Here is a 27,081-nt window from a genome sequence, read left to right on the forward strand (position 1 = left end):
TGGAGCATCAATTATGGTGATGTTTCTTAATTGAATGTGTGTTCAGATGAGTGGAATAGGAAGATGATAGACTACCTGGATGAAGCAAAGGAGGAGGGCATGGGAATAATAAAGGAAATTAAAAGAAACAATAGGAAAAGCCCAGGACTGACAAGGGAAAAAGAAAGCAGGAAGGGAGCAGAAACAAGCAGGGACAGTAAGGATGGTAGCAGTGAAGTGAACTACTTTCATGGAGAAAATAGGAACAACCTTGAGGAAGAAGTTTGGTTGGAGTGTTCCTCAGCACTAAGTTGTTGAAAAATACTTCAACAACAAAAAAGGATGCAAAATTGACAAAGTATTTCTTAAGAAAAGTACAGAAAATAAAATTTAAGGCAACAATCTACATCATCATTAAAAGTTCAAAAAGCTGGATGCTGATACTTATCATTATATCACAATGTCTGCAGCAGGTAAGTTTTCAGGAGCCGAATTGCAAAAAAAGCTTCCTAGTATCTTAATCCCAGCACTACAGATAAACTGAAACCAAGTTATGTCACAGAGTTCTGAAAAAGGTCATCAACCTGATATTCTATTGATTTCTCCTCATGCTGACTGGCGTGCTGAGTACTTCCAGCATTTTCTGTTTTTATTTCAGATTTCCAAGGTCTGCAGGATTTCTGATTTTCACTTACTTGGATCTTCCATTGGATTGCTTATTATAAATTATTAACTTTAATAACACACTACTTGGAGGCACTGAGGCTTGTGATGGAATTGAGTTCCCTGTCCACAAAACCCCAAACTCAAAAGAAGATTTTAAGGCCTGTCTAATATAGACATCTGTGGATGCCCTCACAATGGGGAGGTTATATTGTATCCACCCATTCTTCAAGGACTAGCTTACTTCCCTGTCTAGCTTCTGCAGTGAGGTTTAGACACCAATACTCACTGCTTGAGTGGTGGGTCCCTCCTCCCTACCAAAGGAGAGATACTTCCAGCTAACGAAGTAGCTTATACACAGTTATTTTTAATGATACACATTTAAATTCAGACAAGTAATTCTAAACACTTATTTAACACTCACAGAATATTCCTAATTTATAGAAGATTTCCAAATTATAAAAGACTTATGAACTACAAAGGATTTCAAAACACAGGTACAGTTCTTACAAACTAGAAGAACGTATCATGAGTTGCAGACAAATGAGTCATCTGTTGTAGAAACTGAAGCTCGAGGAATACAATCTAGTTCTCATTTGTGTAATCCTATCTTTCTGTTGTTTACCTTGTTATTCCCAGCAATTCTTAAACATTGTATTTATACTGTTTTCTACTAGACGATATCATCTGCTTGTGATATTTTCAGATACCTTTGCTGGGACAAACTAATTCACAAAGATGGTCTTAAAAGCTTCTGGCCACAGAGATCCCGAACATCCACAATTAATACTGTGAGGGCTGAGCTCCCCTGAGTACACAATGTGACGAGAATACACATAAATTAAGATGTTTGCTGGCCTGGGATAGCACCAGTGGCATCAGCAGTTGGTCTGCCACCTGTCCTCAGGGGATGGATAGATAAGGAACACAATGAAGTAGCATTTGGAGATGTTAATGAAGGAGCCATCAGTCTGGGTATTGTCAAGATCGGCTCCCCCTTTGAACCCTGAACTGTTTGAAGTGATGGACAGGCGATACCCCAGCAGGGGGATAAAAAGGGACAGGTTCGCTGAGGCAGGACACACACGACACCACAAGGTAACGAGACCCTGAAAGCGGTGCCCCCCCGCAAGTCGGCGGGAGTCGTTTGGAAGGCTGGTTGCGGAACCAGGCCATAAACGCACAGGGTGGAAAGGTACGATCAGCGGGAACCCGGTGTGTGTCCACCCTTGCTTGGGTGCCAGGTTCACTGCAGAGGATCGACCGCATCTGGAGGAGGGGTCACAGTCGGTGACCTCAGGTGACATCACAAAGTACTCGCCCGAAAGCTGCTTGTGAGCAATATCGCAGGTCTGTGAGTGGAAGCCGTTTTGAATGATCATTCGTTCTTGTTCTCTCTCTCCTTCCCCCACATTGTCCATCGCCACGGCAACGATTACTGCGAACTGAACTAAATTGGACTGAACTTTGCGTCACTTTGAAATTGGTCATTTACCCCTAGACAACGATAGAGCTTGATTGATCCTGTTATCTTAATTCTGTGCACATGTGTGTTTATCATTGCTGAACTGTTGCATTCATTATCTTTTTGATTAGAGTACTGTGTTGCTTGTTTCTTTAATAAAACTTTCTTAGTTCTAGTAATCCAGACTCCAACTGAGTGATCCATTTTCTGCTGGTTTGGCAACCAAGTTACGAGGTACGTAACAACAAACATCCCAACTTGTGACTGTGTTTGAAATGCTAAGTGACATCACCCCATTGTCTTGCATTTAGTTAATGGAGATAATTCTCCTGGTCACTTTATATAGTAATGCATTGTTTCCAACCTCAAACTTATTGCTACTTTCAATTTACAGTAAGAACTCAGGACTGGTTTTTGTTTACAACAAAGAGCTGAGAAAAGAATATTTGTTAAAGCTTTAACTTTATCACCAACGTCTCTCACTCTTTGGAAAGGTCATACAGCTGTGCTGGAAAGCTAAGTTTAGCAATAAGCCTCTCTGGCCTTGGAAAGTGAATATCCATCACAGACTTCAGTTTAAAGTCTATAAGGAATAGTGATAATTATATATATTGCATACAAATATTGCAAAATCAGCAAAAGTGAAGGAGAATTTCATCTGGGAATTCAAATATATTCTGTTAATGATTATTGTAGTTCAGCTTTTTATAACAGCAATTATTAAAATATGATGCACTTATAATGTCGACATTATATGACCCTTTTTTGGATAGTTTGATATAATGGGCTGAATAGTATTGACAAGAACAAAGTGGAGGAAATGCACAACACAGGGTTGGCTGGGAAAGCTTCTAGAAACAAAGCTGTTTTAATCTTGCAAGGGATGGATGACTGAGGACCTTGCAGAAAGAGAAAAGATATTAACTGAATAAGGTAAAATTGTGACATCAGCACTATGACACAGTAGAAATTCAATTTAGGATTAATATCAGGAAGGATTTCTTCCTACAGTGGGATAAGACAAGAGAGGATACAATTAGTTGATGTGATGAAAATACTAAGATTTAGTTTAATGAATGGATCAGATGAAAAGGTTTCCTGCTTTCTTACATGGTGGTCTTGTAAACAGAGAGCATTCATTGCAGATAAGTACCTTTTGGACAGAATCAGCAGTGTGTTGATGAGGTAGTTCCAGCTTGTATAACTTTAGAACATCCGTAGAACCCAATGGGATAAGTGATAAATGACTAAGATTGGATGCTGATTCTTTCTCCAGTTTGCATTCAAGTTCTCTTGATGTTATGCTGGTAAGAGAAAACTCTGCAGAAAGTCGCATTTATTTTGTAGAAATGTTCCTCTTCATAATAAGGAAGGTCAACTTTACTTAATATTATTCAATAAGAATAAATTCCAGCTATTTGTCCATATTTTTTTTTTCTCTGACAGACAGAATATCTCTGCCTCAATTCAGTTTGAAGTGTATTCTTCAAGTTTTTAAAGCATTAAAGCTCTTACTAATACTATTTTGGTTGTATTCCAGATTTAACTCATGAGTATTAGAGAAAGCATGTTTTAAAATCCTGAGTATCTGCAAGATACTTGTTTCTTTTTGCCTTGCATCCAGGCAGTTGAATTGTTAATGCAATGGTTGGTCAGTATTTGTCAATAATGCTAAAATAAATAGCACTGGAATTAAAACAGAATAAAATCAGAGTATCTCAACTAGTTAAGCACCATCTGTAGAGCGAAAATCAGTTGACAATCCATGTCAATGACCCTTCATTGGAACTGAATTAGAAGTTGTAAGAATCATCCAGATTAATGAAACTGGAGGTTGTTCAGTTTAATCAGGCATTGCTTTCTCTCACTCTTAGTCACATATAAACTAGAACAATATATGTCTTATTGATACTCAGTTTGCTTGCCCACAATCTCTGCAAGTGTAATTTACTGGAGATGCAGTTACAGCTTGAAGCTTTTTCTGCGCACCCATCAATGCCACGTCAACATTTTTAAGACCCCTTGCTTGTAGATGAGGATGTCTAAGAAGTCCAGTATTTGCATAATGAACTTCTAGAACAGGGGAAGTTTACAATGACATCAGACTTTGATGTTGTTCAATCCTTCCAAACTGGCTACTCCAGGAACATACCACATTGGCCAGGCTATTCGGCAGCCAGAGTTAGATATTGTGGACAAGTTCAACTGTTACAGACAAGTCACATATAATGTGATTTTCTAAGGCCCAAAGGGCTTATTGCTAAGCTCAGCTTTCTAGCACGGCAGCATGACTTTCCAAAGAGTCAGGGTTGTTTGTGACGAAGTTAAACTTCTAACCAATATTCCTCACTCAGCTTCTTTTGTAAATAAGTAAACAATGTAGTCTTGTAGTCCCAACTTTAATGGATGTTAGACAATGGGCTTATGTTAATTGATCTGCATCAAACCACACTAATTTTGGCAATTAGAATATCAAACATGGCCACAGGTATAGCTGATAACTCAATAGTTGGGAGATTTGTGTATTCAGAGAGTCAGCCCTCATAGCATTATTTTTGCATATCTGGGATTTCTGTCCCCAGAAGCTTTTAGACCATCTATGTGAATTACTTTGCCCCAGCAAAGATATCTGAAAAACATCACATGCAAATAATGTCAATGAGTAGCACAACAGTATAAATGTTAGAAAGCAATGGGGATTGTTAGAAATGACAAGAAAAATGACAGAAAAAACAGGGTGACAGAAAGAAGAAGTAGAATTCAGTCTTCATCCTTCAGTTCCTGAGACAGAGCTCTGGTTAGTCTGCAACTCGTTGGTATGTTGTTTAATTTTGTAAGAATTACACCTGTGTTTGAAAATCCTTTGCTACAGTCTTGGAAGGCTTTAATGTTAGATAGCGTGGGAAGAATATGGGAGTCAGGATAATAGGGGATAGGAACAGGGCTTTCAGGAAACAAAGACTGTCCTACATGTATAATTGTTCCAGCAAGGAAAGACAAGGTGTGGAGAGGATGAAAAAGGGTTAAACTTCCTCCACTGTCATTGTTTTGCAGCTATGGAACTACTACCTCCAGTGGCAGAAGAAATGTGACAAATAACCCAGACAAAATGGAACACAGTGATAAATCACTGCAATTATGGTTTGCGTTACTATTTTACTAAATAGTTTTTCCTGTGTATTGAAGTGGATGGTTGGATGAGTACTGAGGTAGGAGTCGCAGCTCTCCGACAGCAAAGGACCACTGCAAGTCATCACCTTTACCACAACCTACACTTTCAACCTTCTAGCTGAAGCTTTTCAACCACTGCTCAAGTCAGCTGGGTCCCCAGCCACGCGCACTAAGTTTAACACAATGGTCCAAAGTTTCTAGTTTCCATGACCAATTTACCTTCAGGAAAATGGGAAGGTCTCAGCTCCAAGACCATGAGACAGAGGGGCAGAATTAGGCCATTTGGCCCATTGAGCCTACTCGACCATTCCATCATGGCTCATTTATTATACCTCAACCCTATTCTCCTGCCTTTCGCTCGTAGCCTTTGACGCCCTTACTAATCAAGGACCCATCAATCTCTGCCTTAAACATACCCAATGATTTACCCTCCACAATGGTCTGTGGTAATAGATTCCACAGATTCACCAGCCACTGGGTAAAGACATTCCTCCTCATCTAAAGGGAAGTCTTTCTATTCTGAGTCTATGCCCTACCCTACTATATGAAACATCTACTCTTTCTAGGCCTTTTAATATCCAATAGGTTTCAATGAGATCACCCCTCATTCTTCCTAAGCATCAGCGAGTATAGGTCGAGAGCCATCAAACATGCTTCATACGTGCCAGTCGGTCTCAGGGTCATTCTCATGAATCTTCTCTGGATACTCTCCAATGTCAGCGCATCCTTTCTTAGATAAGTGTCCAAAAACTGCTACAATTCTATATGTGCAGTCGGACCAATGCCTTCTAAAGCATCAGCATTACATAATTGTTTTTATATTCCAGTCCGCTCAAAATGAATGCTAACATTGCATTTGCCTTCCTTACTACTGATTCAATCTACAAGTTAACTTTTAGGGAATCCTGCATGAAGACTCCCTTTTCACCTATTATGCCTGAATTTGCTCCCCATTTCCTTCTACCAAAGTGCATGATCATTTACCTTCCTGCACTGTATTCCACCTGCCACACCTTTGCCCATTTTCCAGATCTGTTTAAATCCTTCTGCAGAATCCCAGCTTCCTCAGCACCACCTGCCCCTCACCCACTCTGTTTTGTCTGTAAACTTGGCCACAAAGCTACCAAATCCGTCATCCAAATCATTAACATGTAACGTAAAAAGAAGCAGTCTGATCCCTGCAGAACACTCTTAGTCACTGGCAGCTAACCAAAAAAGGCCTCCTTTACTCCCCTCTTTGTCTCCTGCCATGCCAGTCAGACAATCTTCTATCCATGCTAGTATCTTTCTTGTAATGCCATGGACTCTTATCTTGTTAAACAGTTTCACGGTGGCACATTGTCAAAGGCCTTCTGAAAACCCGACAACATCTATTGACTTTTCTTTGTCTGACCTGCCTGTTACTTCCTCAAAGATTTTCAACAGACATGTCAGGCAAGATTTCCCCTCAAGGAATCAATGCTGACTTCAGCATATTTTAACATATACACTGAAAACTCATCTCTTAATAATGGACTCCGACATCTTCTCAGCTACTGAAGTCAGGCCAACTGGCCTATAATTTCCTTTCTTTTGATTCCCTCCTTTCTTAAAAAGAGAGGATGACAAATGCAATTTTCCAGTCCACCAGAACCATTCCAGAATCTAGTGATTCTTGAAAGACCATTACTAATGCCTACACAGTCTCATCAGCTATCTTTTTCAGAATCTCGGGTTGTAGTCTATCTGGTCGAGGTGACATATCTACCTTCAGACCCCTGAACTCCCCAAGTTCATTCTTCTTAGTGATAGTGAGTACATTCACTTCTGCGCCCTGACATTCTTACATCTATGGTGTACTGGTAAGACTGACTTCTGGAAGACTGATGCAAAGTAGTTTTTGAGTTCCATCCCCCATTTCATTGTGCCCCATAACTACCTCTCCAGCGTCACTTTCCAGAGGTCTGATATCCACTCTTGCCCCTCTTTGGGCATCCTCTTTTATATTACTGTCTATCTTACCTTCATACTTCATCTTTTCTTTCCTTATTGTTATTTTAAGCCTGATTACTATTCTGAATAAATCCTATTAATGCCCAATCTTGAAAAATCCAGGTGAATCTGTACAATGGTTTAGAGAGATTCTGTTTAATTTACAGAAACAGTTAAGTTCTGCATTACAGTTGACATCAGTCCCCTAAGTTTCTGGATGATGTGTTAAGAGGAGCAGATCTCAACAGGCTTGTTTTCCCTGTCCTCCTCATTAAACACAATACTGTGACACACACTATCCATTTAACCATTAATTCTATATTTTTATAGTAACTGGAGGTCGCAGGTGCATCATCCCCAGTTGAATAGGGAAAAGCTGGCATTTACTCTTTGTGCTAGAGCTGTTATGCATTAGAGCAACAAAAAAAAGATTGTAAAATTAGATTCTGTTTAGTTTAATGGTTGCCTTTTAAAAAATTAAATACTGGTTAGAATATTTGAAACTGTTGTTGCAAAATTCTAATACTATGACAATTTTAAATACTTCATTGGCTTTTGACATGATATTTATACATATCACAAATGACATTGAGAATTACTGAAATGAAACAGTTAAGATGATTGCAAAAAGCATTATTATTATCAGTTACACTTTCAGCTTTTCTAAATATACAGTATGTGACCCCAGTTTTTGAGACACAGGCTCCTGTTTCATGCAAATTTTCATATCTTGGACAAGTAGTCTATAATTATATTACATGTTTACAAAGTTTCATAAATTGTGTGGTTATTTTTGCATGCATTTCACAAAGACAAATAGGTTAACACCCATGTTAAAATGATAAGCAAATGTTTGGATGTAACAGCATCTATGGATGTTATCAACAATAATTTCCAGGCTTATATCCTTTAAGAACTTGGGTCAAAAATACCTGTATTGGAAAAGATAGAATTAGATTCCTGGGAAATATAAGGAAAATTAATAATTCCAATTGTGATACTGATGGATTTGTTTGGAAGCTCTTGCAAAATGCTTGTAGTATCCTCTTGAAAGCAAACAAATTACTGGAGGAAGCTGATATTTTGATTTTCACAAATTTGTCAATCTAAAATGCATTATAAAATGCTTTTAAGTCAAAGATAGTATATTATGAAGATAAGGAACAAGAGGCACATTGGGGAGTGATTGTGGTCAGATTGCTGCTCTGTGAATGTGCAAACAGAAAGGAAACTTACAATGAATAACGATTAGTGATATTATATAACCTTGCAATCACCTTGAAATTCCATCAAATCTGGTCCTACCGCAGTAATCAGATAGCACAGTGGGAGGAAAATCATTCTAAAACCAATGGATCATGTAGCAAGAACTACTCAGCAGGAGCTGAGAAGCACTCAAACACTCTTCTTCATAAGGTCTGCTGGTGCTTATATCAACTGGCATGTGCATGGGTTATTTCTGGATAACAGATGCTGTTGTGACTAAATAAAATTGGGTATGATCCGAGAATGAGATCAGCTCTGATTAGAGAGAGAATTTGGATTGATCGGGTTTAACCACAATTTAGGACTTGTGTTATGAATAAGAAATTAGATTTTATTAGCTAGCCATTACTACCTAAAAGTAGTAGAGCTGGAGTCTTACATTAAGCAGCATTTATTAACTTTGGCAATACATTGATATTTATTTTGCTTACTGACTTGATTTATAGCATTGTCTCTAAGTTTGTATGAACATACATTCTTGAGTGGTCATTGATATACTTCTCAATATGGTAAATATTGTGTGACTTCTTCCTTGACAAAAATCCTCAAAAGAACTTATTGTTATACAACAATATTAAAGCTATTTTCAAGTGGAACCATCAATACAGTTGCCAAACATGAGTTAAAACATTAGCTAATTATCTTTCAACATAAAATGATAATATTCATGTTGTTTGATGAAAATGGGTTTGAATACTTTCTACCATCATGAAAAACAGCTTATGAGTTTTTTCTAATTAAACATTTCTCGGCTGCCACTTTTCTTTTTAAAATCACCTTTTCCTTACTTGGACTAGCATTGCACATGATTTTAACCTGCTGATGATATGAATCAGAATCAGGTTTATTATCATTGACATACAGACAATAGATGCAGGAGTAGGCCATTTGGCCCTTCGATCCGGCACCGCCATTCACTGTGATCATGGCTGATCATCCACAATCAGTATCCAATTCCTGCACTATCCCCATAACCTTTGATTCCGCTATCTTTAAGAGCTCTATCCATCTCTTTCTTGAAAGCATCCAGAGACCTGGCCTCCACAGCCTTCTGGGGCAGAGCATTCCATATATCCACCACTCTCTGGGTGAAACAGTTTTTCCTCAACTCCGTTCTAAATGGCCTACCCCTTATTCTTAAACTGCAGCCTCTGGTTCTGGACTCACCCATATGTTGTGAAGTTCGTTGTTTTGCAGCAGCAGTACAGTGCAAGACATAAAAAATTACTCCAAGTTATAATAAACCATATTAAAAGTTATTTCTGTGGTGCAAAAAGAGATCAAAGTACCAAGCAGCACTCAGAAAGTGCTGGAAGAACTCAGCACATCAGGCAGCCTGTATAGAGGGGGATAAACTGTCAACGTTTTGAGCTAAGACTTCTCATCAGAACTGGAAAAATAGCAGAATAAGAAGATGCGGGGAGGGGAAGGAGTACAAGTTGGCAGATGATAGGTGGAACCAGATGAGGGGGAGAACGGGTGCATGGGGGAGGGACGAAGTAAGAAACTGGGAGGTGAAAGCTGAAGAAGCAATCTGATAGGAGAGGAGAGTGGACCATGGGAGAAAGGGAAGGAGGAGGGCTACCAAAGGGAGGGAAAGGGCACGTGAGGAGAAAAAAAAGGGGTGAGAGTGGAACCAGAATGGGAACTGGAAAAAGAATTATGGGGAGAGTGGGAATTACTGGAAATTTAAAGAAATGAATGTTTATGCCTTCAGCTTGTATGGAATATGAGGTGTTGCTCCTCCATCCTGATTGTCACCTCATTGTGGCATTAGTGAAGGATGGACTGAGATATTGGGATGGGAATGGGAAGTCCTATTGAAATAAGTTTACAGAGCGGAGCTAGTAGGAACTGTTTGTAGGTTCGTGGATTGTTCAGAAATCTGATGGCAGAGGGTAGATGCTGAAGATTACATACTTCAAAAGGGTCTCAGTGCACTTGAGACTCAGATGCTAGTTTGATTCATTGTTCCTTTCTGTCATTGCTCAATTGCATATCCATAATCAGTTTACATTGATGCAAGGCGGACTGTGTAATAATACACTTAATCACCCTAATAAAACAAACAGGCAGTTTATCTTAACACCATTTTCTGTGTCCACCCTAATAAGTGCATCAAAGGCATATTGATATTGTTAGAACATGAATTATTAATTGAGAATATGTTGGAATATTTAAAATATGTGCAAAATTTCCTAATGCAAGGCCTGTTTCCTTACCTGCTTGTGAGCATGATCATAGGAGTTTATGTGGTTATCGAACTCCTGATGTTTATAATATTGTTTGTCACACAGTTCACAGTAGAAGTTGGCTTTCAGATCTTCCAGAGCTTTTGTTATTGTTTTTTCCTTTTCAGCATAATCCTGTGAAGAAATGAGAGAATCTGTCAGTACAAATGACATCAGATTCAAAATATTCCAGAAAAAAATAGAATATTCAACAATTAGGCAGCCTTAAGCTTCTAACATTCTGACTTAGTACATAAATTTCAATCTGCAATAGCTGTAAGTAATTTCAAACATTAAAATTTGTAAATACATTGTTAGCCTTGCAAATTACCAGTGTTGGCACTTTTATTTGTGACAAACTCAGAGTAAGTTTATTCAACTCAAACCAGATTTCCAGATCTGTGTGTCTAAATGTTATTGGACCTTCAATTAATGTAACACGGTGCTTCACCTAACAAGTTGTAAAAGTCTAATATTATTAGTACAGTTTAAATGGTAGCCATTTTTCCACAGAACAAAAAAAAATGCTAAATTAATCAGTGATATTTTTATATATTTATTTATTCATTGAGCTTTCCAAAATTTAATATCAGCGAGAAGAAATAGACACTAAAATAAAGTTCAAAGTTCAAAGTAAACTTATCATCAAAGTATGTATAATGTCACCATATACAACCCCAAGATTCATTTCCTTGAAGGCATACTGCTGGTTAGAGAGGAGATTAATGCAATAGAAAGGAAGGACATTAGCCGGGAGGATGTGGAATCGATATGGGTAGAGCTGCATAACACTAAGGGGCAGAAAACGCTGGTGGGAGTTGTGTACAGGCCACCTAACAGTAGTAGTGAAGTTGGGGATGGCATTAAACAGGAAATTAGAAATGTGTGCAATAAAGGAACAGCAGTTATAATGGGTGACTTCAATCTACATGTAGATTGGGTGAACCAAATTGGTAAAGATGCTGAGGAAGAGGATTTCTTGGAATGTATGCGGGATAGTTTTCTGAACCAGCATGTTGAGGAACCAACTAGACAGAAGGCCATTCTAGACTGGGTATTGAGCAATGAGGAAGGGTTAATTAGCAATCTTGTTGTGCAAGGCTCCTTGGGTAAGAGTGACCATAATATGGTGGAATTCTTCATTAAGATGGAGAGTGATATAGTTAATTCAGTAACAAAGGTTCTGAACTTAAAGAAGGGTAACTTTGAAGGTATGAGACGTAAATTAGCTAAGATAGACTGGCAAATGATACTTAAAGGGTTGACGGTGAATATGCAATGGCAAGCATTTAAAGATCACATGGATGAACTACAACAATTGTTCATCCCAGTTTAGCAAAAGAATAAACCAGGGAAGGTAGTGCACCCGTGGCTGACAAGGGAAATTAGGGATAGTATCAATTCCAAAGAAGAAACATACAAATTAGCTAGAAAAAGCGGCACATCTGAGACTGGGAGAAATTCAGAGTCCAGCAGAGGAGGACAAAGGGCTTAATTAGGAAAGGGAAAAAAGATTATGAGAGAAGTTGGCAGGGAACTTAAAAAACTGACTATAAAAGCTTTTATAGATATGTGAAAAGAAAAAGATTGGTTAAGACAAATGTAGGTCCCTTACAGTCAGAAACAGGTGAATTGATCATGGGGAACAAGGACATGGCAGACCAATTGAATAACTACTTTGGTTCTGTCTTCAATAAGGAGGACATAAATAATCTTCCGGAAACAGTAGGGGACAGAGTGTCTGGTGAGATGGAGGAACTGAGGGAAATACGTGTTAGTAGGGAAGTGGTGTTAGGTAAATTGAAGGGATCAAAGGCCAGATGGTCTGCATCCCAGAGTGCTTAAGGAAGTAGCCCAGGAAATAGTGGATGCATTAGTGATAATTTTTCAAAACTCCTTAGATCCTGGATTAGTTCCTGAGGATTGCAGGGTGGCTAATGTAACCCCGCTCCTTAAAAAAGGAGGGAGAGAGAAACCGGGGAATTATAGACCGGTAAGCCTGACATCGGTGGTGGGGAAAATGCTAGAGTCAGTTATCAAAGATGTGATAACAGCACATTTGGAAAGCGGTGAAATCATCGGACAAAGTCAGCATGGATTTGTGAAAGGAAAATCATGTCTGACGAATCTCATAGAATTTTTTGAGGATGTAACTAACAGAGTGGATAGAGGAGAACCAGTGGATGTGGTTCAACTGTGCAAATACAAAAGAGATGATAATAATAATAATAATAAATAAGCAATAGGTATCAAGAACATGAGATGACGAGTCCTTGAAAGCGAGTCCGTAGTGTGGGAACAGTTCAGTGGTGGGGTGAGTGAAGTTATCCTCTCTGGTTCAAGAGCATGATGGCTGAGGGGTAATAACTGTTCCTGAACTGGATCACGTGAGCTCTGAGGCTTGTGTACCTTCTTCTTAATGGCAGCAGTGAAAAGAGAGCATGTCCTGGGTAGTAGGGGTCTCTGCAGATGGATGCTGCTTTCCTATGACATTTAGACGTGTTCAGTGGAGGGGAGGACTTTATACGCTTGAGAGACTGGGCTGTATCCACTCCTTTTTGTAGGATTTTAGATATTTTCATTGGACATTTTGTTAGACATTAACATTAGACATTTTGACATTCTTCATTATTAGTCTTTTGCATTTAGTAAGTTTGCAAATTATTTGACATTGCTGTTGGTAAAATTGTAGTTTCAAAGTAGATTAAAAATGTATATTTAAGTTTAGAAAGCTGAAAAATGGCCATGTTCACTCCCAGCTAGTTGCAACAGTATATGTAAATATGGTTGCTGATCGCTGTAGGTGTGTAGATAATCAAACAATCCTAGGTGTCATCACCTGCACATTCCTTCATTTCCACAGCAACATCAAAAGCAGAAATTCAGTAACCAAAGTTCTTCCATAGAACAATACTAGATGTATTACTAGGGCTGGCATGACAATCCACCATATGAACTCGCTACACTGAAGCCTAGTGCATTTCCAATTCGAAATAATCAATCATTCCTGTGTTATTTTCTTACCTAGTCAATCTAACAGATTCAGTTCCCATTTACAACCTATTCCTACTTATTACACAGCTTGTTTACAAAAAGCAAAATGTAGCTAGCTGCTCAAGATTTTATTCATAATTCTATCATCCGTATATGCAAACCTTCCATATTTCTGTATTCCCTGTTGCTACTTTTCATATATATTTTAAATTTGCCTTTTCTACACACATTTTTGTTCTTCCAGTTAGATATGTCATTTTCACTTAGTTTTACATTTCTGTGTAGATGTGGCAAAGAATCAGTATAGGCAGATTTAGCAGAGTGAGAAAAGAGTGTAAATGGAGTACCTTGTGGAAAATATGAGGTTATGCCCTTTGTTGGAAGAAATATTTTTATTAAACGGTGAAACATTAAACAGTGCATGTCAACATAGAGACTTCAGTGTGCTAGTTCATGAGGTACACAAAGTAAATATGTATGTTATTGTATGGGGATTTGTTGAGACTACCCTGAATTGAATTGAATTGATTTTATTTCTTACATCCTTCACATACATGAGGAGTAAAACTCTTTATGTTACGTCTCTGTCTAAATGTGCAAAGTGCAATTTATAATAATTTGTAATTAATAGTATGTACAACAGGACAGTCAATATAGCATAGAAATACAATTGTATCAGTGTGAATTAATCAGTCTGATGGCCTGGTGGAAGAAGCTGTCCTGGAGACTGTTGGTCCTGGCTTAATGCTGCTGTACCGTTTCCCAGATGGTAGCAGCTGGAATGGTTTGAGACTGGGGTGACTCGGGTCCCTAATGATCCTTTGGGCCATTTTTACACACCTGTCTCTGTAAATCTCCGGAATAGCGGGAAGTTCACATCCACTGATGTGCTGGGCTGTTGTCACCGCTCTCTGCATAGTCCAGCAATTGAGGGAATTATGGTTCCCATATCAGGTAGTGATGCAGCCAATCAGGATACTCTCAATTGTGCCCCTATAGTAAGTCCTTAGGATGTGGGGACTCATACCAAACATCTTCAATCATCTGAGGTGAAAGAGGCGCTGTTGTGCTTTTTTCACCACACAGCCAGTTGTACAAACTATATGAGATCCTCAGTGATGAGTATGCCGAGAAACTTAAAGCTGTTCACCCTCTCAACCACAGATCCATTGATGTCAATAGCGGTTAGCCTGTCCACAACCAGCGTCTTTGTTTTTGCGACATTAAGGGAGAGGTTGTTCTCTTGACACCACTGTGTCAGGGTGATGACTTCAAGGCCAGTCAATGTAGAATCATCAGCAAATTTAATAATTAGCAGGTTGGAGCTGTGGATTGCAACACAGTCATGGGTATACTGAGAGTAAAGGAGGGGGCTTAGGACACAGCCCTGAGGGGCTCCTGTGTTGAGGATCAGAGGGGCAGAGGTAAGAGAACTCACTCTTACCACTTGCCGGCGATCTGACAGGAAGTCCAGGATCCAGCTGCATAAGGCAGGGTGAAGGCCGAGGTCTCTGAGCCTCTTGTCAAGGGAATTATAGTGTTGAATGCTGAATTGTAGTCTAAGAACAGCATTCTCACAAAAGCATCCTTCTTCTCTAGATGTGTAAGGATGGTGTGTAGAGCTGTGGCTATTGCATCATCTGTCAATCGGTTGTGTCGGTAGGTGAACTGTAAGGGGACCAGTGTGGGTGGTGGCATGCTGCAGATGTAGTCCTTGACCAGCCTCTCAAAGCATTTGCTTTTTCGTTCAGGTAAACTGGAATTTAGTATACAATTTTTGTTCTCCATATCTAAGAAAGGTTTTAATTGCTTTTAAATAATATAACATGGATCCACCAGATTAACTTCTAAAATAATCTATATTCATTGAATTTAAAGAGATGTACAGGATCTGTAGATAATCAACAGGTAAGACTGAGAGGATGTTTTCTCTTGATGAAGAGAATGCAGCTGGCGGATGGTGTAGGGATAAGGGAGTCCAGCTATTTAGGATTGAGATGAGGTGGAATATCTTTTGTTGAATATTTTCAAAGCTTAGATAAAATTCTGGATAAAAAATGGAATGACTATAAATGGAATTGGTGGGGAAGTGGGTAACACACAGAATCAGCTATGAGCTTGTTGAAAGGTAGCACGGAATAATGGAACTTCTGAATCTTATCATAATTCATGACTGAAAATATTCAAGATTTACTTTATCTTAAACTTCTTGCAGGAATGTGTTGATGACAGCTAATTAATTACCTCCTTTTTCATTTGACAGCCTATAATAAACTACCTTATTTCCCATTCTAAGCAAATAGGTCAAGTTTTCATGATCATTGCATCTGCACACACGTACATCAATGGTTACTGATACTTCAAGATTCTTTTCTTTCCTTTGCAATCTCTCCTAAATTTTTTGTTCCTAAACTAAAGTTAACTCTCATACTTGCTGCATTTGTTGCTGTATCTATTCATTGGATCAGACTGTGGAATCGAACTGTCATCAAAATTTACTCAGAATAAAGCACATGTCCATATCAAACTCATATTTATGAAACAAAGATTTTCTTTCTCATTTACTGCTCTGTTGTTCTAAATTATATTCTTTATAATGAGATTATTTTCCTCTTCTAATTAACAATTCCCTTCAGCATAACGAACAAGACCCATGTCCATCTCATTTCACTTATTTCCCTTCCTCTCCTGTCATAGTAGCATTTCCTATTTCTTCACCTTCCATTATACTCAAAGATTTCAACTCCATCTGCTTGAAGATAAACATATCTTTCCCAGCTCCCCTTTTAGAATTCTGAAAGGACTACTCTCCCTACAACAAACAAACTCACACTTCAAACACTCTGAACACACTTTCCTCTCCAGTAGTACCTTATCAAGCAAATACAAGAAGTGCTATACCTGCATTTCTAACGTCCTACTCCAGGGGTTCCCAACCTAGCCCAACTGTAGGCCCATGGACGCCTATCATTAACCGAGGGGTCTGTGGACCCCAGGTTGAAAACCCCTGACCTAGTCCTTTCCAGAACCTCAGTCAATTCCTCTAGCTAAACCAAAGAATTAACAAAGTTTTAAGCTGTTTTTCCATGTTTTTTTTTCTACTGCCACAAATGCAGGTTGGAGGAGAAATACAGTACCTCACATTCGTCTGGGTAAGCTGATAGCATAGAAATCCATTTCTCTACCTTCTGGTAACTTCAACCTTTGTTTCCACCCCTATGACTTTCCACATTTTGGTGGCCCTACCGCTCCTTCTCTTCTAAATCCTACCCTCGTAACTCGCCTATCATCTCCCACCTCCTTCCCTTTCTTCTGTGGTTCACTATTCACTCCTATCACATTCCTTCTACATTAGTGCTTTATCTATCTCCTCCTAGCTTCTCACATGTTAAAGATTACCTTTATTTATCACATGTACATAAAACATCGAAACATATAGCGAAATGTGTCCTTTGCATCAAACTAAATCAGCGAGCATTCTGCTGGGGGGCAATCCACAAGGGTTGCTATGCTTCTGGCACCACCAAGGCATGCCCACAACTTACTAACTCTAACCCTAACCATACATCTTTGGAATGTGGGAGGATTCCTACAAACCAGGAGGAAACCCATGTGGTTTGTAGAAAACTCCTTACAGATTATGGTGGGAATCAAACCCCAATCGGTAGATGCAAATGCTGAAGAGTGATTATGCAAACTACTACGCTGCCATACTGTGTCCTGATGAAGGGCATTGCCTTGAAACATTGATTGTTTATTCCCCTCCACAGATACTGCCTGGCTTGCTGACTTCCTCCAGCATTTTGAATGTTGAACAATCTGTCCATATGATTTTAATTATACTTGATCTAAATTCAACCAGTTATTCAGACTGTTGCCTCTACAGTCTGAATTTAAGAACAACTGAGCCTCAGAATTTTCATTTTCTCTGGCATTGATAATTTTTCAAATCACTTTTGTTAATGCTTTCACCATAAATAATTCAGGCATGAACATCACTTTACCTGAATAAATTGAGACCCTGAATAAATATTGGCTGTGTCTATTTAAGAAAAACCCTAAAATTCAGAATCTCTCAATCCCAGAAGTTTGGGTGCAAGAGCATCCAGCAGCACATGTGGAGAAAACAACCTGAACTTTGATAAATCCTTCATTTTAATACCTTGGTCAACCTGAGTCACTTATGATCCAAGAAATTTGATGGGATGGTTCATAGAAAAAAATGTTGCTGTGCCTTTGATAGTTATATGGAATGTTAATAAAAACATTTTAATATCAGGTGTCACAGAATCAAATAAGGAAAGGATAGACATGTAATGTATAAATTACATATTCCATAATTTAAAAAAATATCAGAAAAAAATGAGAAAGACTTAATTGAATATGTTTTCTGAATTTGTTTTGGAAGTAATATGTTAAACTAGCTTTAATAAAAGAAAATAGCTTCAGTACCAATGACCCTTTACATAAATCATTAACAGAGACATATAACTGATAAGAGGTCAGAAGCCTTAATCTCCCAAAGATTAATAATTCCTTGAGAGATGTTTGAATGGTATACTCAGAAAGCAGTGGAGCAGATTGTGCTCCGTAGGAAACTGCCGTCTATCTCCTACTTGACTCTTCACCGTGTATTCACTTCCAGGTCAATATACTGATGTACACAGCATGCCAGAGGTCATTCATTAGAGTTAAGGAACTGAGTTCCATCGTACTGAGCTAAGGAGCTGGATGCATTTTGAATGCATACCCCTTTATAACACCATGTTATAGATTATTGGCGACTTAGAGTCACTCAAAATTAATGATATGGATTAATGAGGCCATTTGACCCATCATGAATGTGACAGTCAAAATAGAACCATTGAATCCAATCCTGCCTTCAGAACGAGATTTGTAACTCTATGGGTGATGGTTCTTCAAGTTCGTTTGGAAGTACTATTTATATAGGATGAGGGTTTCATCTCTACCACTCTTTCGGGAAGTGAGTTCCAGAATTCTGCTACGCTCTAGGTGAGAGTAGTTTTTTTTTGTTTCCCCTTCAATTTATGACCAATTACTTTAAACCTCTGTCCTTTGGATTTGAGACCCTTCTGTTAAGCAAACTTGATTCTTCTGACTCATTCTCCTCCTTCTCGCACCTCAACTACCTCTTCCCCAAAGACAATAAGCTTATCTGAACTTCCCTAGCATCATTTTAAAAGCTGCAAAAAGACCTTTAAGACCAAAATGACATGAGAATGCAGAAGCAAAACACAGTTCCCATGGTCCTTAACTTTTACCCTACGAAGCGCTGCATTGTCTCTTATTTCTGCAGCTTCAATGAAATACCACCATTAGCTACATCTTCTCCTTCCTACCCTTTCACACATTCTCTGTGTGACTCTCTGGTCCACCCGTCCCTCCTCACATCCCCTTCCCAGATTCCTGGCATTTTCCCTGCAACTACAGGATGTGCAACACTTGTCCTTATACCATCTCCCTCACCGCCACCCAACGAACTAAGCAGACCTTGCAGATGAGGAAAAGATTCACAAGCATCTCCCCTAATTTTATGTACAACATTCAATGCTTCTGACATAGGACTAAGCACAGACCAGGTGACCAACTTCCAGCCACAAACCATTTCATCCTTCTTTCTTATTCCCACACACATCCATCCATGCTCAGACAGTGTGAGATCCAAAACAAACCAGAAGAGCAATATTATATAATCCACCTGGCTGTTCATGACTCAACATCCATTCTTCCCATTCTTGTCCTTCTCCCACACCCCCTTCTTCAAGCCATATAATCTTTTCTGCTTTCTTTCCCCATCTGGTTCCATCTGCCTACCTCTCCTCCCATATTCCTTTCATCACTTTCCTTACTTATCATTTTCTAGCACAGGTAGCCTTTTGTGTTCCCAATGATCACGTTCCTGGCTATCTCCACCTGCTCCATCCCCCCGCCCCTCCAGATGGCTCCATCGATCTTTTCTTTTTGTGTGTGGGTGTGTGTTTTTCTCCATCTGTCATCTGCTTGTCTCTGCCCCTCAACTCCCCCTCTCCACCTCCCCTACCTGGTTCCACTAGCCCATCATCCTTCACGCCTCTAAGGTCCATCAATCACCTACTGAACCTTGTACCACCCTTTCGATTCACCTCTTCACTCCTAATGCAGGGTATTGACCTGAAACATCAATGTGGTTTTGCATGAACATAGCTTGCATTCGAAGTTTAGAAGAATAATTGTAAAAAAAATTCTTACATGGCATGGTAGGTTTTGGATGCAAGGATTTACTTCCCCTGGCTGAGGTCTCAGAATGAAGGATAGGTCATTTAGAACAAAGAAGAAGAGTTTTTTTTTTCCCACTCAGGCACTAGTAATTCTATGGAATTCTATGTGCTAGAGGGCTGTGGAGGCTGAGATATTGAGTTCATTCCAAGGACCAATCGATTTCCGGACATCAAGAAATATGGGAGCAATTCAGCAATATTGTGTTCAAGTAGAAGGTCTCAGGCATGATCCTGATAGTGGAAAACTCCAAAAATAGGGGAGATGATCTACTGTAACTTCTGTTATTCCTTTCAGTACTCTGGGAATAATTCCATCAGGACCAGAGGACTTGTCCACCTTTAGTCCCACTACTTGGCTCATCACTACTTCTTTAGTCAGAGTGACTATATCATGGCCCTCACTTTCGATTTCATCCATAATATCTCTCTTTGGCATGTTAAATGTGCCCTTCACCATGAAGAGTGACATAAAATGGATATTCAAGGCCTCAGCCATTAGCATATTACCCAATATTAATTCACTCTTCTCACCTTCCAAGGCACCTACGTTCACTTTAGCCATCCTTTGCCACTTTATATAAAGCTTTTACTATCTGTTTTTACATTTTTCAGTAGTTTACTCTCATCATCTAGCTTTCCTTGAACCTTGTTAAGTGATTCTTTGTTGCTTTTAAACATTTCCTAATCTCTTGGTGACCTTGTATGCACGAATTTTTAGTCTGATGCCTTCTTTTTATTTCCTTAGTTATCCATGGGTGACTTCCTCCACCCCCATTGTCTTTGCTTTTAACTGGAAAGTACTTTTGTTGAGCATTGTGAAAAATCTCTGTGAAAGTCTTCAACAATCCCACCTATGATCCTAGGCTATGTTCACCCCTTAGTTTCTCTTCTTTAGGTATAATACATTGGTTTAGACTGAACTATTGCACCATCCATTTGCATGAGAAATTATATCACAGTGTACCCCACTCTGATTTTTGTCTTTTCTAACTTTTGCTTTGACCTCTGCATCTTTTTACCTACATTTTCATCCCTCTGCGACATTCACTTAACCCTCCCCACAGCACGAGCAAACAAACCCAGAGGAATTTGATTTTGGTCTTGCCCAGGTGAAGACCATCCTGCTTGTACTGGTCCCGTCTCCCCCAGAACCAGTCTCCATACCCCAGGAATCTGAAACTCTCTGAATTCAATTAGGAATTAGGACTGTACTCTGTTAGTTATAAATAACTCTACTAAAATCAAATTAACTAATGAACGTATGTAGGATTATTGTAAAATCTAACATGGTGTTAGCAAAAAGGTTTTCAGTGTAAAAGATATTCCTGAGAAACTCAAATACATAATAAAACAAACTCAAATACATAATAAAACATCCTTTTTAATAAAAATGGATGTTTGTAGAATTATTCTACATGAACAATTTATCTTTGTTTAAGCTGATGCAATTTGGGAGTATTATATGGTTCTTATTTTGAAGCTGACAATTCTGACTATTTTTTAACATTAATCATTGGAGATCTATCACAATGAGATCACTGTTACAAAGAACCTTTGCTATATTTTCACTAAACATTTGTGCTTAACTCTACACTATGAGGATGATAATGAGGATACAGCAATTTGATGGAGCTAAGAATGATAGATGTAATTAAAATATTGTTTTTGTAGATCACCTAAAAGAAACTCATAAAAGTTTAATAATTACTATGTTAATTTCAAAACAGACACATCATGGCTTTAATTGTTAACTGCTGGTCTAAAACATACTTCCTTATTTCAAAAATAAATTTTATTTATAATAAAAATATATCCAAGTGGTAAAGAATAGACAGCGCATGGCCCTCCATTCACAGTGTTGTTCTGTCTGTATATTCACAGTGTCATTGATTCTATACATTAGTAGCGTTGGGCACACTTGAATGTACCATTGCCTCTCATGTGCCCATTTGGGGTCATACAAACTTTCGTATGGCTTCCACAATGGACTCATCCCTCAATGTTCAGTGGCTGAAAGACTCTACACTTTAGTTCTTCTGCGCGAAGTCTTTACCTGGTCTGCATTGAGCTTCACATACTCCTGCACATACTCCTCTGCACATACTTCTGCAGCCCCGAATGTGCCAATCAGCAGCATTCCCTTACAGATATCTTATTCTAGAAGAGCAGAAAGACTTGTGCAGACTGAAGAGTGCCTTTCACTGAGATGACGATCTTCCAGGAGCACTTGATGCCCATCTGTGTATGTGTGTCCCTAGAAAAGCTCCCAGAGAGTCCTCAGAATGAACAGCAACTTGGCAGCTTGCATTGGCCTCCAAACCCTCCTTGAAAACATACCGTTAGCATAGAGGTGGGCAGCATGCATTGTGAGTTAGATTCTGACTTCCAGGAAAGACCTAATCCATCTCACCAGCAGCGAAGCTAGGTTTTAACATCTGTTGGTGACTCCTAGTGATGATACAAAACACATAAAGTATTCTATTGTGTAATCCAGTTAACTAATCCATTTTTATTCAAAATTAAGAGGCTGATCCTTTATTCCCAATCCTTTATACATTTATAAAAGTTCATGACTTAATACCATGCATTTTAGCTAATCAAGGTGAGGGTTTTGCAGTTATAATACATTGAATAATTGGGCAGTTAAACAAGAATAAGCAGAGTTAAGATGGTACTAGACAGTGACTTCTTTGAGCTCATCTGCAGAAACAGCTTATTTCTACCTTTTCCTTTTCAAGGTGGATGGGGTTCTGTTGAAGACCCTGACGTAGACTACACTCAAACTTCGGTTCTTTGTGGCGATGGAGCCTGCTCCGGTTCACCTGTGTCGCCACCCGCAGCTCCAATCTGCTAATTAAGTTTGCTGATGACACTGCACTGACTGGCCTAATCTCAAATAATAATAAGGCAGCCTACAGAAAGGAAGAAGTCATCACTCTGATACAGTGGTGTCAAGAAAACAACCTCTCCCTCAATGTCGCAAAGGAGCTTGTTGTGGACTACAGGAGGAATGGGGACGGGCTAACCCCTATAGACAACAACGGATCTGGGGTTGAGAGAGTGAACGGCTTTAAGTTCCTCCGCATAAACATCATCGAGGATCTCACGTGGTCTGCACGTACCGGCTGTGTGGTGAAAAAGGCATAACAGTGCCTCTTTCACCTCCGACAGTTGAAGAAGTTTGGCATGGGCCCCCAGATTCTAAGAACCTTTTATAGGAGCACAATTGAGAGTATTCTGACTGGCTGCATCACTGCCTGGTATGGGAACTGTATCCCTCAATCGCACATCTCTGCAGAGAATGGTGTGGACAGCCCAGCACATCTGTAGATGTGAACTTCCCACTATTAAAAAACTTTACAGAGAAGGGTGTGTAAAAAGGGCCCGAAGAACCATTGGAGACCCCAGTCACCCCAACCACAAACTGCTCCAGCTGCTACCATCCAGGAAATGGTACCGCAACATAAAAGCCAACAGGCTCCGGAACAGCTTCTTCCACAAGGCCGTCACACCGCTTAATTCATGCTGACGCAACTGTATTTCTATGTTATACTGACTAACCTGTTGTACATAGTACTTATTATAAACTACTATAATTACACATTGCACATTTAGACAGAGACGTAACGTAAAGATTTTTACTTCTCATGTATATGAACAATGTAAGTAATAGTCAATTCAATTCAGTTCAATTTTTGTTGTACTACAGATCATGGTCTTTCTTGGGGGATTTGTTTGGTGGGTGGAGGGGTGGAGGGTGCTGATGCTTTTTGCTGAAGTATATGGGAGGGGAGGAGGGCCAATACTTGCTGCTGCTTTTGCATGGGAGGGGAAAGTGAAGGGGGAGGCTTTGGGGTTTTAATTTTTTTACCATCACTCATTCTTTGGGGCACCCTTCTGTTTTTGTGGATGTCTGTGAAGAACAAGAATTTCAGGTTGTATATTGTATAACTTCTCTGATATTAAATGTAACTATTTAAACTATTCAAAAATGCCACTTCATCAGTCTTTGTGAGATTACAAACGTCCTTGAACTCCACATGAACCATCGGATCAATAACATTGGAAAAAAATAGCAAGATACATTTATGGACTAATAATCTGAGTAAGTGCAGTGTGCACCCAACCTGTAGAAATACTAGAAATGCATATGATTCTGTAGGTTCTATGATTATCTCACTTCAATCAACACGTTCTGGAACATTTTAGTAAGAACAAGTTCCATGATCAGAATTGATCAAAGATCTTTCTGCATCTCTCCAACTGTATTTTAAATTCAGTCTGTTGTGCCAATATTCATGATAGCTGTCTACATCTGCCTAAATTTGAAATACAAATTCCAGCAGCTTTAATTAGGAAAATTGTGTCTTTTAGGTATGCCAACAGAACTTCAATAATGAGTTCTTTTGATCATACCGGCTTTGATTTGCAAGATAAAATTAGCAACCTTAGGAATTTGCTATGTTTTATGTGTTAAAAATTGATTAATTTCAAAGTATCCTGTCCTTAGTAAGTTGTATAATCATTCTCTTCTTCGGAGTGATAAGAAGTTTGAAATCTGGTCACGCCTCACACCAAGGTTTTGGAATGAAATATTTTAGAAACTTAGACAAATGGACTGAATTACTTAGACCTATCAAGAAATCTTTATTATCCCATTCTCTGAAAACCGTTACAGATCCTATCAAGATGTAAGGATACAAATTGCAGATAAATCTCGTAGAAGATATGTGGCAACACACATCAAAGTTGCTGGTGAACGCAGCAGGCCAGGCAGCATCTGTAGGAAGAGGTGCAGTCGACGTTTCAGGCCGAGACCCTGCGTCAGGACTAACTGAAGGAAGAGTGAGTAAGGGATTTGAAAGTTGGAGGGGGAGGGGGTGATCCAAAATGATAGGAGAAGACAGGAGGGGGAGGGATAGAGCCAAGAGCTGGACAGGTGATTGGCAAAAGGGGATACGAGAGGATTATGGGACAGAAGGTCCGGGAAGAAAGACAAGGGGGGGGGGGACCCAGAGGATAGGCAAGAGGTATATTCAGAGGGACAGAGGGAGAAAAAGGAGAGTGAGAGAAAGAATGTGTGCGTAAAAATAAGTAACAGATGGGGTACGAGGGGGAGGTAGGGCCTTAGCGGAAGTTAGAGAAGTCGATGTTCATGCCATCAGGTTGAAAGCCCCACCTCCCCCTCGTACCCCATCTGTTACTTATTTTTATGCACACATTCTTTCTCTCACTCTCCTTTTTCTCCCTCTGTCCTTCTGAATATACCTCTTGCCCATCCTCTGGGTCCCCCACCCCCCTTGTCTTTCTTCCCGGACCTTCTGTCCCATGATCCTCTCGTATCCCCTTTTGCCTATCACCTGTCCAGCTCTTGGCTCTATCCCTCCCCCTCCTGTCTTCTCCTATCATTTTGGATCACCCCTCCCCCTCCAACTTTCAAATCCCTTACTCACTCTTCCTTCAGTTAGTCCTGACGCAGGGTCTCGGCCTGAAACGTCGACTGCACCTCTTCCTACAGATGCTGCCTGGCCTGCTGCGTTCACCAGCAACTTTGATGTGTGTTGCTTGAATTTCCAGCATCTGCAGAATTCCTGTTGTTTGCAAGAAGATATGTGGAATTGTTTTGGTAGTGAGATCACATCTCCAACAGATGAATGCATGTTAAGATGAAAGAATCAGGCACCTCATAAAATTGCTGATAATATGGCTGGTCTGTTTTAAATAACCAAGAATCAATGATTCATAGTACATGCTAAGATTTGGATCCCCAACATCATTTTCTGTAAAGAAGGAAAGGTTGCAGTTTCAGATGCTGCGATTAGGTTTGAAGGCAATAATGTCCCACATACATATGAATTGAGAAGAAAACATAATCAAATAATTCATTTGTTAGTTGAATTGAATAATCCCCATTCTGGTTATCTCTGACTCCTGGTCACCTTCCCATCACCTCCCTTTGTTTCCCTTTTTCCTTCCCTTTCTTCCATGGTCCTTTGACCTCTCCTATCTGACACCTTCTTCTTCAACACTTTTTCGTTTCCACCTATCCCCTCTCAGCTTCTTACTTCATCCCACTCACTTCACCTGGGCTCACCTTTTATCTGCTAGCTTGTACTCTTTCCCCTCTCCCACCCAACCATCTATTCTGGCTTCTGTCCCCTTCCTTCCCAGTCCCGATGGAAGGTCTCAGTCCAAAACGCTGACTGTTCGTTCCCCTCCCATAGGTGCTGCCTGACCTGCTGAATTCCCCCAGCAATTAATTTTTTGTTAAGGTCACAGAGAGATACAGCACAGAAACTGTTGTGAAATTTATAAGAGAATATCTCAAGGAAAAACAGCATCAATTGTTGCCAAAATCTTAGTATATGCTTTCAGGCAAGAAATTAAGGAAGTAAAACAGAAAATTGGGGTAACTCGGGTGCTGAATGGGCTGATCACCCATCACAAGCAAACTGACTGGCTGTGAGTTACGTTATGAGTAGAAGCCTTCTGTAAATTGCAAAAATTATACTTGCTGCATTAATTGTTTTTGTCCAGTAATCACTTGTTTAAATGAAAACAGCGGAATAGGGACTGAAGTTACTTGATTTCTCTTGGGTGTCCCCAGGGACATAGGGTTGAGTTGCTGGAATTAATAATGGGTTTACAATTTATAACCCCAATTTATAAGGGGTCACAAACTCACCTAAAACTTGTCAAAACAAGAATAAGTGATGTCCGAAAATAATCACAAATAAACGATCTTTCCGGGAACCTATACTCATCAGCAACTTATAATGTCTTCACTAGTGCATGAAAGCACAGCACACATACATCAAAAGGAGCAGTGAGTTACTTGCAAGGCAGAACATCTGATCAATCCACAAGTGGATCTTCAAACTCTTGCGACGGGATTGTTATAGGTGGTGTCAATGCTGCATGGTTACAAAACAGGTACACAATGTGACCCTCCTGTTCCAATATAACTTTGTATGTAGATGCCAGAATCGTCCCTGTGAGCACTACTAATTAGCTTTGTTTTCTGCAGATCTATGTAAAAAATCTTTATTCCCCGCAATTATTA

The 27,081-nt window shown here is 39.4% G+C and overlaps 1 protein-coding gene across 1 annotated transcript in view; it reads right to left on the reverse strand.

The window, feature by feature from the left end:
* Positions 1-27,081, reverse strand: part of znf804a (zinc finger protein 804A) — a 276,800-nt gene that overhangs the window by 35,667 nt on the left and 214,052 nt on the right. The window contains exon 2 of the mRNA XM_072259769.1: positions 10,738-10,881. Within this exon, the coding sequence (XP_072115870.1) occupies positions 10,738-10,881 (144 nt within the window). The remainder of the gene's footprint in view (positions 1-10,737; positions 10,882-27,081) is intronic.

The sequence above is a fragment of the Mobula birostris genome, chromosome 6 (genome assembly GCF_030028105.1).
Source record: "Mobula birostris isolate sMobBir1 chromosome 6, sMobBir1.hap1, whole genome shotgun sequence".
NCBI lineage: Eukaryota > Metazoa > Chordata > Chondrichthyes > Myliobatiformes > Myliobatidae > Mobula > Mobula birostris.